A 16,879-nucleotide genomic window follows, 5' to 3' on the forward strand; every position below is an offset into this window, starting at 1 on the left:
CATTCCTCTAAGAAGATTCAGGAGGAGAGCTGCACCAAGTCCAAGGAGGGGAGGCATCATTGTGCGACCGAGGGACACAGCGGGCTTGACAGTGACCACGTGGGGAGCCACCAGAAGTCAGAGGCACTCCAGCCCTTTCTATTCCCGCAAAGAAGGCAACCAAGTCTTCCCCGTGGCGCAGAGCGCGTCGTCGGCCTCTGACCGCGCGAGAAGACGAGAGCCTCAGGGCGGCGAAGGGGGTTGTGGGAGCGCCCTCCGTCGCCCCGCAGACTCACGGGAAATGTAGTGCAGGTTCCTCCAGTATGGCTGCGCCCGGGTAAGGTGCTGTGCGGGTACCCGCCGCAGCTTTCGGGGACAAACTGGTGAGGCTGGCGAAGGGGAGGGCGCCGGCGCAGCGAGAGTCCAGCCTGAGTCGTGGCGGAGATTTGTGGCGCTTCTTCCTGGCGGGCAGGATGGCTGCAACCCCGCGTTCTCCTGTCGGCCTCACCCGGGTGGGCCTGAGGCCAGAGCCAGGGCAGGGATGAGCGGAGCGGGACCCTGGGCTGGTCCGTGGGCAGCGGGTCCTGTCGGTGTGCGGGGTGCACGTGTGTGTTCGGTGCGGATGCTCGCGTGCTGTGTCACTCTTCTGTTTCCCTGGGGGTTGGGGACGGGCGATCGCAGCCTGGGGAGCGTTAGTCGGGAGCTGCTCGGGCTTGTCTGACCTGAGCCAGTGCAGTGAAGGGGAGTCATTGGGGTGGTCTGCTGGGTCGCAGCGCTGAATCTTGCTGTGCTCGCGTTTGAGTAACCCCTGAGGCCCTTTGGCCCCTAGGAGTGTCAGGCTATGGTTTCAGCTGATTTTATTTCGCAGATATTTATTGAGTACCTACTGTATGCCAGGCACCCAAGTCTCTGACCTCAAGTCGGGTCGACGACAGTTTTCTGGGCGGGCCCAGCGCACACACGGGTAATTATAATACAATCTAAAAATGGCAGAGAGAGAGGCACACGCCAAGCATCAGTGAAAACGTCGAAGGGGGCCACCAAACTCAGAATTCTGAAGAAGTGGTTTAGGAGATAAGAAGGCAAGGTTGGTTAAGTTTAGTAAGTACAGGCTTACTCAGCAAACGTTTATTGGGTGGCTTTTCGTTGCTAGATCCTGTTCTAGGTGCTGAGTGCTCCAGGGTGAATAATAGAGACAAAATCTTTACTTTCATAGAGTTTATTTTTCTGGTAAGTTAGAGGAGAAAGAAAATAAATTAATGAGGACATAAGAAAATATAGAGCAGGTGTTCTTCAAAGAATTAAAACAGGGTGATATGACAAGTGATGGGGTCAATTTTTTAATCATTTAAAATTTTAATTTTCTTTTTTAATAGGCAATGCAGTTTGAATAGCTACTAAATTCAAATTTATCTACAAGCACAGGAACATTTTTCTATACTGTGTTGATTCATTATGGGCACTCTCTTGTTCAAGGAGGGCAGGATCACACTACCGTTAGCACTTAGGGCAATATCCAATAGGATATGTTGGGGTTAAACTTACTAGCAGAGTCTGTGTAATCTCTAAACTCTTGTTAACTCATGGAGAGTGTGCTTAGACTGTTTTTGATTAGACTGGACTCAGTATGGCTAATAGTCTATCTAGTAACTAATGAGTGACCTTACTCCCGTAACATCCCATAACACTACCATAGCATGGCAAGGAGCATCCAAACCGTTGTGCATAGTAAAGTTTTCTTGGCCAGGGAAGTGGCCTTGTGAGCCCAATTTTACACGAGGGCACCTCCAGACCTCAGCAGCTCGTATCAGCCTATTCCTTGTGTTGAGGCGACTCAGACCTGCTGGGCCAGCACGTAGCCAAGTCACTGGAATGGGAAACAAATGAGCCTCCAGAGCTATCTGGATTTGTCTTTGAAAGGGAGGAAGGGAAAAAACAAAAAAACACACTATCACTTGAATTAATAGCATTGTTTTTAGCTCAATAAGAATATTTCTGATTGAGTTCAGAGTTCCAACTTTATTAAATTTTTAAAGTATTTCCTAATCTTAATTGTTTGAACTCAAGTAAAACATTTTAAAATTAAAAAAAGAAAGAAAGGGAAGAAGGTAGAGAGGATGACAGAATGTGATCATGAGGCTCCATCTGCTGTTCTAGGCTCTTAGTTTCATGCTTTTAAAAAGATGTATTCAGCATCTTTTTCTTATTTCTTCCACTTTGCAGTCTTTGCTCATGTGACATATTAAAATAAGAATTCTTAGTGTTTTTATCCCTTATTTTCCATTTCACACTGCAAAGATGCCATTCCAAAGGTGATTATCTTGAATGGCAATAAGATAGTTCCTTTGAGGGCCCTCAGCTTTTCCTTGTCTTCTTAAACCATTCCGATCCTGCTCTTCTGGAAGTTACCAACAATTTATTAATAGACATATTTAATCCTTTTAACAAATATATGAGATAGTGTCAGAAATTAACACAGCCAGACATTAATGTGGTGAAAACAGATTTTATTTAGTCACTGCTGACAGTAGGGGAAAGAGCTGAGCTCCATTCCAATTTGTGAGAAATGATTTGGGTGTTTTAAAGGTAGAATGGGGTGCGGGGTAGAGCAGGGGCTCCATAGAGTTAGAGAAGTGAAAAATCACAAAGGATTGGTCATTGCAAATGCAATTAGGCCAGCTGTGTTTGCTAGCTGGCAGTTATTAAAGATTGGGTTCTATCCTACCACAGAGACTGGGAAACAGAGGTCCTATCCTTCCTGATGATTACATTTCAAAGGAATGACTCTCAGGTCCTTGAGAGAAATACTTCTTTTTTTTTTTAAGATTTATTTATTCATTTTAGAGAGAGAAAATCCGAGTGTGTGAGTGGGGGTGAGGGGCAGAAGGAGAATCTCAAGCTGACTCTGCTCAGCGTGAAGCCCAATGTGGGGCTTGATCCCGCGACCCTGAGATCATGACCTGAGCTGAAATCAAGAGTCGGATGCCCAACCGACGGAGCCACCCAGGTGCTCTGAGAAAGATACTTCTGAGTTGCAAGAGATACATATTCACAAATGTGATACCCTTTTAGTAAATGCTCTAGGAAAGGGAGATAAGGGGCCCATCAGTAGGTGTTGCTAGAACAAATGCTAAATTTCCTGGCAGCATTTTTAGTTTTCTCAGGCAGTCATTGTAATGGGGAAGCTGGGGACATCCTAGGGACGTGGCTTTATGCTGCTAGAAGCCATGGTCGAGTTTGGTCTAGTTTTTTAGTGCAGGGTTTAGTTGGAATTATGTGCCAAGAGCAGGCTCTATTAGCCCAATTTTACACGTGAGGGAACCCAAGCACAGAAATCAGTAACTCACAGGATGGTACAGCTAGTAAGTGGTAGAGCTGAGATTTGAATGTAGAACCTGGACCCCTAACTACTGTCTCATAGCACTCACGGAGACTCTGGGGAAGCAGTGAAAATTATGATTTAATCCTTGTCAAAATAGTCCAATGGAAGGGACTTGTTCAAACATTAGAACAAATAATTATAATCAGTGCGGTGTCAAAGATATCCGTTCAACTCTCCTCTTCCTGTCTAATGAGGACACAGAAAGCTTTCTAACCTGATTTTTCCTTTTAGCCACTTCCTGCTGTTACCTGCCAGCCAGACATTACAACTGTGTATCTCACCAGAGCCTCAGACCTGTTACATCCTCAGTCCGACTCATTACCTCCCTTCCTCATTATTGTCTCTCTTCCAGACCCTCTTCTGACTCTCCAGTTTCCGAATGACATTGATGGTCTCGGTCACTTGGGCTCTGTCCTGTTAGGAAGTGATCTGTGTTTCCTCTTTCCCTCATGTATCAGTAGTCACCAAGTCCTACGGAAGGTACTAGAACTTTTCTTTGGTCCTCCCCCGTTTCTCTGTTTCCTTTTCTCTTACAGCCTCCCTGCGCGCGGGAGCGGCCGTTGCTGCTACTTGCCAGGCCGGGTTACTGCAGATCCTCCTTCCCCTCGCTTCCCTGTGAGGCTGGCCAGCCGGCCTGCTGCTCTGGCCTCAGTTCCTCTCACACGCACCCTGTGGGTTAGTTAAGTTAGCTCCTGGCTGCTCTTCCAGTCAAGTCAGCAGTTTCTCTCTAGACATAAAGAGTAGTGATTAGAGTTTTGGCTGTTTATGAGCTGTTTTGGAATATGATTTTATTTAACTTCCTAAATTTATTTTGTTTGCTAACTTTGAAGATTTTCAAGTGGGTGAAGAGTGGGATCGGTGGATCGGCCAACAGTCTCTGCTCTAAAAAAAATATGCCTACCTCTCACTCTCTTTGCCAGACGCATCCATTTCTGTTTTTAGCTCCTGCTCTTTATTGCCTCACTGGATACCTCCCTTCCAGATGACTCTGTATTCGCCTTGCCCTTCAGTGCTCAGCTCAAGTCGACTTCTGTTTTGAAGTTCTCCCTGATTTTTCCAGTTAACAGTGATCTTATTTTTTTTCTAATTCATGTCACATTGAAAGACTCTACAGCTAACGCTTAATTATATCAAGATATGTTATTCTTTCATTGTTTAGTGTTTGTCTGTGTTCCTCAACTAATTTCTAAACTTGTTGAAAGCACGAACCGTGTATTGTAGTTGTAGGCTGCAGAGTGCTGAGCCCATAAATAGGCATGTGTGTATCTGCCCATTATCACTCATTTATCCCTTCAACACATTTTTATTGAGCACCTACTATGTCTGGCATTCCTGCTCAATTAAGCTACAAACTGTTAAATTCTGTGACTAAAATAAATATGCCACTGTAATAAAGCATGATGTAAGGTGTCGATTTGGATAGTGTGAATGCCTTTGTGGGAAAGTGCTCAGTAACTACTTGCTGACTGACATATTTTAGTAGAAGGAAAACACAGTTCTATGGGGTTCTTATATCTGTATTTAAAAAATTATGGCTATAAATATATATAATATGTACAGCTTAAAAAATAAAAAAACACCTAAATCCCATATAACTTAAGAAATACCTTTGATGCTTTTGTATGTCCCTTTTATATCACATTCCTCCCCTCCCGCCAGAAATAACTTCTCTCCTGGATTATGTGTCTATTATTTCTCTGCTTTTCTTTGCGTTTTGCTATATGTGTATTTTTAAACAACATATGGCTTACTTTTGGGTTTTGAACTTTATGTAAATGGAATCATACCGTATATTCTGTGAATTTTTTATTTTCTTTCTTCTTCTTCTTCCTCCTCTTTCCTTCCTAACCTTATGTTGTGAAATTCGTCTGTGGCACATTTTACCTAGGACTTCACAAGTAAGGGGCTGTATCACCTGTGGGTAATGTAGTGCACCTAAGAGAGCATTGGAACATTTTGTAGACCCTCAGAGATGCTCTTGCTTTTTTGATGTTCTTGCTTTTTTGTTACCTTCTTAAATAGCCCTTTGTTGTCCAGGCATCGGTTTGTTTTCACTTCTCTTGGTTGGTGAAAAGTAAAGTAAGCATTTTAAAAAATGATCACATGGAAATATTTATAAACTATAGAATATATGAATAGCATTGTTATAACTTCCGCTAGGATTCTTAAAGTTGACATTTTATACCTTTTTTTTTTTTTTCCAGTACTGTCATGGACAGCAACCATCAAAGTAGTTACAAACTCAGTAAAACTGAGAAGAAGTTCTTGAGGAAGCAGATTAAAGCCAGGCATACTTTGCTGAGACACGAAGGCATTGAGACCGTATCCTGTGCCACTCGGGTAACCTAAAACTGTTACCGTTTGAATGTAGCCATGTCGCCATGTTAACGTGTTGCAGTCATATTTGTTAATAATTGCTCAGAGAAGGAGGCTGTGATTGTTCAGTCTTGTGTTATGTCTCTATTCAGTATACACATGACAGGACCCGCTAACTTTCTATTTTGGGGACATAGTTTGAATTTCCATTGACCGTGTTGGTTGAACTCGAGGGAGTGGTGGGTATATGTTAACAGAAACACTGTATAACTGTACAGAATTTACAAAGCATATTTCCATTCATTATTTAATTCCTTAGGAATTCTTACATGATGGGTTAGAGAACTAAGGCTCTGGCAGGTGGTATGTCCTTTGATAGGGTGGCTGAACAGAAAACTAAACCTAAACCTCTTTTGTATCCTAATGTAGTCTTTACCCTCTATTCCTAACTTCATTTTTGTTATAAAGTATTTTGACTATGTGCTGTAAAACAGTTTTAATTTATTAGACCTTATTTACAAAAGCCTTTTCATTTTCTAATGGCAATAATTCAATTATATATATTATATTATAATATGTGTTAATTATGAGGGACTGTGAGACTTCTTGGACTGTGAGTTAAGAAGAACTTAGTTTAACTCTTAGCTTTTCCACTTATTTGGACGTGAGCAGTCCCTTCGAGATCAGCTTTCTTCATTTGTAAAGACGTAGTATCGCATGCCTTTTTATTCCATTGGATTGTTAGATTCTAGAGCAAGTATGTGACAGTACTTATTAATCATTAAAATTCCATGTGAACATAAAGTATTTTTTCTGGTTCTTAGGGGTAGGAAGGAAGATCAGCCGTCATCTAACCAAGGGCCGAACACATGCCCTTGAGAAGGTGAAGCTAGGATTAAAACTTGGGTTTCAGACCAGTACTCTTCCCTTACATCATGTTACACTGTCTTCTGTGCTGTGTGATAGTTTTAGAAATGAGTGATCTGTTAAGGGAGATTTATTTATTTACGTAAAGATTTGTTTATTTTAGAGAGAAAGAGAGCGGGGTGGGGAAGAGGGAGAGGGAGAGAGAGAATCTTAAGCAAACTCCATGCTCAGCACGGAGCCCCATGCGGGGCTTGATCTCACGACCCCAGATTGTGACCTGAGCCGGAATCAAGAGTCGGACGCTCAGCCAACTGAGCCACCCGGGCGCCCCTGTTGAGGGAGATTTAAATTTTGCAGGTAATAGGCCCATACTTAGATTCAACACAGTATTAATGACTTCAGAGAATTAAACCAAATTCCTATAAAGAGGAGAGAATACGTAATAGATTAGAAGTAATATGGATGCCCACGCTCTGCTGTTTCTGCCAAGAGCCGCCGAGGCTGTGAGGCATTCAAAAGACTAAACTGACATAGTCTCTGTTCCTCTCTTCCCAAGTATAACTTGCTTTCTTTTCCTTTTAGGGTCGTGAAGACAAACGTAAGGAAAGAAATGGGTTATAATTTTTCTGCCTCTGAAGCTGTTTCTAGTGGATCTGTTTTTTTAGATTTCTAAAAGCTTTAACCTCACCTTCATGGCTTCCAAATTGTCTTCTTATTTGGGCTTGATTATTTTTTTTTCCACGATATTTTTACAAGAAAGGAATAAAATTCTAGAAGAACCTCTAATTGCATATTATCTATCCAGGAGAGAACAAATGTTCTTTTCGTGATGTTATAGGTATACGTGCCTTTGTGCAAATTTATAGCCGTTGTGAGATTTCTTTAGAGCGGTGGTCCGCAAATTGTCAGGACTGAAGATAAGTTAAAAAAAATTCTGAATTCTCTACTTCATATTACTGGGAAGGTTGCTCGAACAATTATAGATAAGACAGTTATTGCTTTTAATTCTATTGTGTGACTCACATGCAACTGAAAATAAATTCCTCCCTTTCCTCCCCTCTGCACTTGTTTTTGTGTGGCTTGCCTTTAGAACTGCCCACAGATCACTTAGCGTCCTTGAGGACCACTAGTATTCCTCAGGTCATACCTCGCCACGCTCCTCAGTCTCTGGATGGGGTAGTGGACCTCATACAAAAGCATCAAAGTACAATTCCTTAGATTTGGGAATGTAGAAATATTTTTGTAACTATGGCTGCATACAACCAAATTATTTTACTACTTTAATTTATAAACCCTGTTGAATGAGGTCCAAGGCAAGCCATCTTAGACTAAATTTTATACCATGTTTTATATCATTGTATTATCGTATTTGTTCATCATGTGAATGTGTGTATTTGCAAACATACAAAGTATGGGGTCTTCTGTGACAGCACAGAGCTTTACTTTTCTCATCCAGTTTTATAATAATCTATTACATTCTTTTAAAACAAGTTTCTAGATATTCCCATTTGGTGTATATGAAACTAATACATTATATTCTAATCTCCAGCTTTGTATATAAATCAGGGGTCGGCGGAGTACTGTCCCTAGGTCAAATCTGGCTTGTAAGCTAAGAATGAGTTTTACATTTTCAAAGGGTTGTTAAAAATGAAAATAAAGTATGTGACAGAGACTTGCCTGAGAAGCCTAAAATATTTACTGTCTGGCCCTTTTCAGAAAAAGTTTGTCAATACCTGGTATAAATGGTAAAACTGATAAGAGTAAGCCATCACTGGTTTACTTCTCTTATGCTACCAAGCTTTTAGAAGTCATAGGTTATAAATTAAAAATATTAACACTGTGTAGAATGTTTTATAAGAGGTGCTAGGCCATAAGCATCAGAATAAAAATAGGAAACTTCTCTCCCCCCCCCGCCTCCCGACAAACCCCTTGAATAAAGTTTAGTGCAGGACTGCAGATAACAGGAAGTAAGCATGAAATTTAACTAAGGAGAAAGTTTTAATTGCAAAATGACTGAATTACTCAGACACAGAGGAAAATTTTCCTGTTTTGTGTTCAGTAGAAACTGTAGTAACGTTGTATCATGGTTATGTCAAGTGTGGATTCTGAAAACTGACAGAAATAGGTTTGAAACCCAACTCCCCCATCACTACCGTAACTTTTCTGCTATTCAGTGTCTATTCTGTGAAGTGGGGCTAATATTACCCACTTTGTAGGCTTGTTGTGAAGGTTATGTTAATGAGGATTAAGTAGGTAAAAGTAGGTATTGACTGGCAGAAAGTATTATGTAACCCCTATTCCTTGTCTCTCTCTTATTTCTCTTTCATTGTGCTAAACTTGTACGCAGTAATAAATGTGACATTTTAATTTGTATGTATAGCCATTAAGAAAGGAATATTTTACTGCAAAGTCTATTTAAAAATCAATATTATTTATATCATAGGTATACTTTTTAATCCACGATATTTAGTAAATTAATTTATATACTGTGTATGAAATTAGAAACCCAGTTAAGCACCGTAAGGAAACCTTTTTTCCCGTCTTAATTACACCTTTGTAAGGAAATCTTATTTAAAAATAATGTTATTTTAGGGGCGTCTGGGTGGCTCAGTTGTTAAGCGTCTGCCTTCGGCTCAGGTCATGATCCCAGGGTCCTGGGATCGAGCCCCACATCGAGCCCCGCATCGAGCCCCGCATCGGGCTCCCTGCTCGGCGGGAAGCCTGCTTCTCCCTCTCCCACTCCCCCTGCTTGTGTTCCCTCTCTCACTGTGTCTCTCTTTATCAAATAAATAAATAAAAATCTTTAAAAAAAAAAATCTTATTTTAATAAATCTTATTTTAAAATCTTATTTGAAAATAAATGGATTGATACTAATTGCTCATGGTTTTTTTCTTCTTTTTTTGTTTTTCTAAAGAGCCTGGTTGTCGCCAATGGTGGATTGGGTAACAATGTGAGTAGGAACCAGCTGCTCCCAATGTTAGAGAAGTGTGGCCTGGTGGATGCTCTCCTAATGCCCCCTAATAAGCCCTACGCATTTGTAAGATACAAAACTGCAGAAGAAGCTAAGAAAGCCTATGTCACCCTCAATGGAAAAGAAATAGTGGATGATTTAGGACAAAAGATCATTCTGTACTTGAATTTTGTGGAAAAAGGTATTAGTTATACAGGTGTCTTTTAAAAAAAAGTCATTAGTTTTGTGTGAGTTTGGTTTCCTTTCTTTTCTTTCTTTTCCTTTCCTTTCTTTTCTTTTCTTTTCTTTTTTTTGAGTTACTGTGAAACCAAACAGGACCTCAGTTAAGCAGCCCCTTTTCGTCTGACAAACACTCCTTACGCACCCAGTTTTCGCCAGGCGTGGGGCCAGTCGTTGAAGGGATGTGGATTGGAGCTGGGCCTACCGCCCTAACAGTATATTTATTATCTGTGTTACTTATTTTAGAATCCTGCTACCTAATTGTGTTTTCAAAATTTAATGTTGGGGATTCAGATTACCAATTTTATAGAGTCTACCCAGAAGCTTTCAGTTAGTCGCTTAGGAATCAATTATGATCCGAATGATTGTGTGCCAGGCTTGCCGTACGGAGGAACACCGTTAGCCACTGGGGGTTCCTAAAGCTTTACGGTGGCCGCGTCCGGCAGAACTTCCTGTGACAATGGCAACGTCTGTACGTTCATAGCTGCACTGTGCAATGTGATTGTGGGATTGAGGAACTGGTTTTTTAATTAAATTTTATTTAAGGAAATTAATTTAAATAAAAGCCTTATAGACCCATATACAGAACTGCTACAGAGATGATTACATCTTTTCACCACTGTCCCATGGAAATAAGATGTACTGAGATGAACTTGGATGTAGACATCTGGTCTCCCATTATGTTCGTTTGCCACCTACTTAGGCAACTCACTGTTTTGTTCAGATACCCCGGGGATGGGTAGGTGAGGATAATCTGACTGAATTTATGTTTCTGTAAAATAAGACTCAGAGGAAACTTTTAAAGACTTTTTAAAGATATATTTTAGGAGTTATAATTCTCAGTATATGTATTTAATTTAAAATCTGACATAAGCCTTAGATTTAAAAAACTATGTTATCTCTGTATGTGTTTATGATCAGCTTTTGAAAACTGAGTGGTTTGGGAGTAAGTTTTAATCAGAAAGTATTGTCCTTGGGTTTTCCCCTAGTCAGTATGTAGAACGCTCTGTAAGAAATTGCACAAAGTGAGTTCTGGGGTGTTCTTTATTTGAAATCCCACATTAGATCCAGATGTATTTCCAAGGCTGTTGTTAGGAAATAAATCCTAATAGAAACAAATAGAGAACAAAACTGTGTCACAAATGTTTTGATACTGGTTTCGATAACTGCTACCAGAGAGCCACTGAGTAAGAAATACAAGGGGTGTTTTTAATTCTTTTTTTAAAAAACTATAGAAAACTAAGTATGAATTATTTGTACTATAAATTGCCTGTCTTTAAGGAATTTTCCTCGAAGCTTTCCTTACATAATTTGAATAAGTAATATAATGCCTGACATGTAGTAAACACTTGGTAAATATTTATCAGGTGATTCACTATTTGTATTTCTGAAATAGTAATAAAATCTAGTAGACATTTATATTGTTGTTTCTGTGACTTTTTATGTTAAGTGATTCAAGGATGAAAACTCTTCAGCAGAAAAGCTTTAGAAATCACGTCTGTAGCATGAACGATGAGATCCCTAAATGTGAATTGCATTATTCCCTTTAATCATAAATTCTTTCTTCTTTTTCTTTCACAGCTACACCTATCTTAAACTTTGAAGGGCACAGGGACTTAAATTATTTTAATATATACCAAATAATTCTTCAAAGGATGGTATTTTTATTTTTTTGGAATACTTTTTTTGTTGTTTTACCTTTTTCTGTTACTGGACCATACCTAGTATCAAGAACCTAAGGGCAAAAATGAGCATTTAAATTTTTGTATTCAGTATTTAGAGACGGTCTGGCTAGAATGGCAAACTGTAGATATTATGACAAACCTTGTTTCTTAGTGAGATTTAAAAAGTAGCTCAATCGTGTTCAAATAATATTTAAGTAAATACTGTTTTATTTGCTGTTGGTAATTGTGGTGGATACAATGTACCATAATCTTTATTTTGGTTGGGGCGCCTGGGTGGCTCAGTTGTTAAGCGTCTGCCTTCGGCTCAGGTCATGATCCCGGGGTCCTGGGATCGAGCCCCGCATCGGGCTCCCTGCTCCGCGGGAAGCCTGCTTCTCCCTCTCCCACTCCCCCTGCTTGTGCCCTCTCTTGCTGTGTCTCTCTCTGTCAAATAAATAAATAAAATTTAAAAAAAAATCTTTATTTTGGTTTTTATTTTTGTATTTTCCTATGTCATATGCCCTTAGCATTCTTTTATTTATTTATTTATTTATTTATTTATTTTTTAAATGTTATCCATTTTATTTTATTTTTTTTAAAGATTTTATTTATTTATTCAAGACAGAGAGAATGAGAGACAGCATGAGAGGGAGGAGGGTCAGAGGGAGAAGCAGACTCCCTGCCGAGCAGGGAGCCCGATGCAGGACTCGATCCCGGGACTCCAGGATCATGACCTGAGCTGAAGGCAGTCGCTCAACCAACTGAGCCACCCAGGCGCCCCTATGCCCTTAGCATTCTTATTTCTGAATATGAGGATTGGGAATTCTGTGAACTGATAAATGGCCTCTGGACAGAATTATTTGTATTTAGGAACTCTAAGTTTTGTATGTGACTGTTTTGTTTTGGTTTCCCACAGCACAATGGAAAGAGTTGGGGCTTCAGGCTTTACCTCCAGGCCTCATGGTAGTAGAAGAAATTATTTCTTCTGAGGATGAGAAAATCCTTTTGGAAAGCGTTAACTGGACGGAGGATGTAGACAGTCGTAATGGTAAGTAAAACTTCTCAAATTTGATATTTAAATGTCTCTGCAAAATGCCATGCTAATGCTTCTCCTTTCCTCCTCCTCCTTTGCTTTACTGAAATTTCTAATATTTCCTCAAAATTACTGAGTGGCCTAGATCTAATATTAGGCAAGTCATGCCAACAGTTCTTAGGGGCATTAATAATAAATGACATTTATATAGCTATCAATTTTAAGCTCCAAACTAATTAATATTTATTAGCTAACATTTGTAGAGCTGGCACTGATAAGCCCTTTCACATACATTATCTTCTTTGATCCTGTCCCTCCCCCCCACCCCCAGGCATATTTCTGGTGCGGGATCAGCCGCTCAGTACCTTGCTGCCGAAATGCAGTTAAGAGCTTCCTGGAGCTCTGTGCAAATTAGAGTTCCTCTGACTCTTTCCAGATATAAAAGGTCTTGTGAGTGGCAGCGTCCATGTTTGACTTTTTCAGGTTGATGGGATGAAACTCTCCAAGGGTTTGTTACCGTTTTAGACTGAAAAGAACAGCAGAGGTGAGGTAGAATGGTTACTTTTATTAAAGACAGTAATTTAGCAGTTACCAAAATCACCATTACTAAAGGAATCCTGACTCACAGTTTTGACTTTGAAACAAAGGAATGCAAATATTTTTCTCTCAAATAGTTTACTTTTTTTTCTTCATTTAGTTCAAAAATCCTTAAAGCACAGGAGAGTAAAGCATTTTGGTTATGAATTCCACTATGAGAACAACAGCGTAGATAAAGACAAGCCATTACCTGGGGGTAAGTAATTGCTAATAAACGACAAATGCTGGCTCAGAAAAGAAAGATTTAATATATTGGAAGTATGTCATAGTTTGTTTCATTTGTCATTTCTAGGTAAACTGTTGAAATAGCTGATTAAATTTAAAACATTTAAATTACATACGTAGTGCAGTTTTGTTATAAAAACTGGATACATATAGCTAAGGCTAAAGTTCCTCTTGAACACCAGCCTTACTCCCGTACTTCTCGGAGGTAGTACTATTAACAGGTGAGCACGTGTGCTGTAACAAAGAGTTTACATCCCAGTGGAGATACTGTGGAAGTATGTAGTTGTTAACATGGAGTATTATATTGAGTATTATATGTTGTATGTTCGCATATTACACTTATGCCTCCAACTTGTTCTTCTCCCTTTATTGAATGTCTTGGAGATCTTGCCTGCTTTTTCATTGTATTCAGTGTTCAATAGTGGCTTATTCAGTTAGCTCCCTTTGGTAGACATTTAGATTATTTCTAGTTTTAGCTTTTATAAGGAGTGATGCTCTGCGTGTCTTTGTGTTTATCTCTTATGCAGTAAGCAAGAATTTCTCAAGGGAGACTGCTAAGTAGTAGAATTGTTATGTCAGTTATGTCCACTTAAAAATGTTAATAGATAGGGGTGCCTGGGTGGCTCAGCCGTTAAGCGGCTGCCTTCGGCTCAGGTCATGATCCCAGGGTCCTGGGATCGAACCCCGCATCGGGCTCCCTGCTCCACGGGAAGCCTGCTTCTCCCTCTCCCACTCCCCCTGCTTGTGTTCCCTCTCTCTCTGTCAAATAAATAAATAAAATCTAAAAAAAAAAAAAAATGTTAGTAGATACTGAAAAACTGTCCCCAACTCAGCTGTATTGACATATTCTTACCGAGTGTGTACCTCCTTCCCCCACCCACACCAACATGTGGTATTACAAAACTTTTAACTTTATAATTTCCTGATTACTAGTGAGGTTGGCCATTTTTAATTTACCTTTCTGTGAATTCCTCTTCATATCCTTTGCCGGTTTTTTTTCTAATGGGTTGACTGATGAATAAGATTTTATTGTATGATCTGGATATTAAACCTTTGGTAGGATTGTGTTGGAGTTATATTTACTTGATGGACTTGAATCTTATTTAAGGCTTACTTTCCCTCATAACATTTCTGATTCCAGTGAAAGTAAGTTAGTTCTACTTTGAAAACTGGTTTGTTTTTGTTTTTAAAATATTTTAATTTTTTAAGTAATCTCTACACCTAACATGTGAATCAGTGGGGCTCAAACTCACATCCCGAGATCAAGAGTCACATGCTCCTCCGACTAAGCCAGCCAGGTGCCCCAAAAACTATGTTTTTTAAAAGGAACTAATTTAGGGGTGCCTGGCTGGCACAGTTGGAAGAATGAGCAATTCTTGATCTTGGGGTCATGAGTTCGAGCCCCACGTTGTGTGTGGAGATTGCTTTTTAAATAAAAAAGTTTAGGGGCGCCTGGGTGGCTCAGTCGGTTAAGTGTCTGCCTTCGGCTCAGGTCATGATCCCAGGGTCCTGGGATCAAGCCCCACATCGGGCTCCCTGCTTGGCGGGAAACCTGCTTCTCCCTCTGCCACTCCCCCTGCTTGTGTTCCCTCTCTCGCTGTGTCTCTCTCTGTCAAATAAATAAAATCTTTTAAAAATAAATAAATAAAAAGAAAATTTAAAAAAATAAAAGGAAATGATTTAGAAAATAAGTAAATTAAATTTAAATTTAATTTTAAAAAGTGGAATAATTTTAAATAACAAGAAAGAGTGGTCAGGCTAATATCCAGCATGTAAGAGTAAATTTTATAGTTTTATTGCTGTTTTACAAAGTGCCAGAATTGTGAGCAAAATTTTTCTTTTGGATATTTTGTTTGATTAAAATCAATAAAATAAGTTCAAAAGATTCTGAAGGTTTTGTTTTTATTGTTTTGTCTTATGGGTTTATTGTTATATTTAAACCTTGACTGCTAAACTAAAAGCTGTATGATTTTTCTCACAGTGGCTTTTTTTTGTTCTTGAGTAAAACATGCAAAGTAAATATTTTAATGATTTATCTTTATGATTACCGACATCAGGTCTTCCTGACATTTGGGATAGCATTCTGGAGAAGTGGTTGAAAGAAGGTTTCATTAAACACAAACCCGACCAATTGACTGTTAACCAGTATGAACCTGGGCATGGTGAGTATTTTCTTATTTCCACACTGCAATCATATATTTCATAACTGAGTAGATTCTTTAACTCCCTAAAATCAAAGATATGATTTTTTAGCTTAAATTAACTCTTCGCAGTAATTTGCTTATGTTTGTTACCTGTGTTGACTTTAATCCCTTGCAGATTTACATGTTAATCCCTTGAAGAACTCGTGTCGCAGAGTGTAGATAAGTAGACTGACACAGTTGCTGTTTGTGGTTTTTTTTTGTTTACTTCTCAGCATTTCATTTAGAGAGGGAGGAGGTTGTTTCAAAGACATAGGAGGCACGTGTAGTAGAAGAACCACATAATTTACAGATACCTAGAAGAAGGCTGCTTGGTTGGATGGTCTTGATCTTCTTTCTCCTCTGAGAATGTGAAGACAATTCTAGGATGATATGTTAGGAAAAATCTTTAGGCTCCTGAGTTTTTTGCACTTATTAGCATCATCTTCGTGTGATATTTGTAGTAATGAAATGATCGTAAGGATTTTATCAGTGGCAGACATCGTGGGGTTTTGGGTTTTTTCCTGCTCTTATCATAATGTATTGTAATTACATATTTAGCTGTCAGTCTTTCTGTTGGTCTGTGTGCTCCCTGAGGACAGGGATGTGTCCTACCTGCTTTACATGCTCTTACCAGGTAGCAAATCCTTTTTCTTGGGAGATGCTCAGTTAACGTAGATGAGAAGTTGATGGAGGAAGCCATATCTGAATGAGGGATATGCTTAGTCTTCACACCTGGCTCTTGCTTTTGTTCTGCATGTACCTGGGAATCCCACGTTCACGGGCCCACGTGACTTTGGTGTTTCTCTGTCGCATGTTCTCTTGGGCTGGGCTTGGGTAGGTGCCTCAGGCAAGCCGTGGCTCTTGCGTCTTGGTTTCAGAATGGCTGCCAGTGGCTCTTCAGCACCAACTGGAGATATTTTCAGTTCAGGTTTAGCTTGATTTTATGCAGTCACATTCACCCCAGATGTTTCCTTTTAACTAAAATTGCAGTACCTTCTGAGAACACCAGACAGTGCTCTCCCCAGTATAGTGTGAGGCCGCATGTGTCTTAAATCTACTGAAAGGAAAAATGAAGTGACCTGTTACTTTATTTTCTATCCCAGGAATTCCTGCTCATATTGACACACATTCTGCTTTTGAGGAGGAGATTGTTTCTCTCAGTTTGGGGTCAGAGGTAAATGTTCACATATTTTCATTAGCCATCAACAACTGTCTTACCTTATACGATGCTGTTTTCATGGGATTTCTTAATTAAATGAGTTAGGATTTAAACATGAGAAGTAAAGGTGCTATATATTAGTACTTTCATTTCTTATAACTGTTTTTTTTAAAGATTTTATTTATTTATTTGACAGAGAGAGACACAGCGAGAGAGAGAACACAAGCAGGGGGAGTGGGGGAGGGAGAAGCAGGGGGAGAGGGAGAGGGAGAAGCAGGGGGAG

General features: G+C 39.7%; 1 protein-coding gene across 1 annotated transcript in view; it reads left to right on the forward strand.

Annotated features, from left to right (window-relative positions):
* The first annotated feature begins 296 nt into the window (after window positions 1–296).
* ALKBH8 (alkB homolog 8, tRNA methyltransferase) overlaps window positions 297–16,879 on the forward strand; it is a 58,352-nt gene continuing 41,769 nt past the window's right edge. The window contains exons 1-7 of the mRNA XM_044919462.1: window positions 297–316; window positions 5,566–5,701; window positions 9,460–9,697; window positions 12,316–12,447; window positions 13,130–13,225; window positions 15,312–15,416; window positions 16,541–16,611. Of these exons, the coding sequence (XP_044775397.1) occupies window positions 303–316; window positions 5,566–5,701; window positions 9,460–9,697; window positions 12,316–12,447; window positions 13,130–13,225; window positions 15,312–15,416; window positions 16,541–16,611 (792 nt within the window). The 5' untranslated portion in view covers window positions 297–302. The remainder of the gene's footprint in view (window positions 317–5,565; window positions 5,702–9,459; window positions 9,698–12,315; window positions 12,448–13,129; window positions 13,226–15,311; window positions 15,417–16,540; window positions 16,612–16,879) is intronic.

Source organism: Neomonachus schauinslandi, chromosome 11 (genome assembly GCF_002201575.2).
Source record: "Neomonachus schauinslandi chromosome 11, ASM220157v2, whole genome shotgun sequence".
NCBI lineage: Eukaryota > Metazoa > Chordata > Mammalia > Carnivora > Phocidae > Neomonachus > Neomonachus schauinslandi.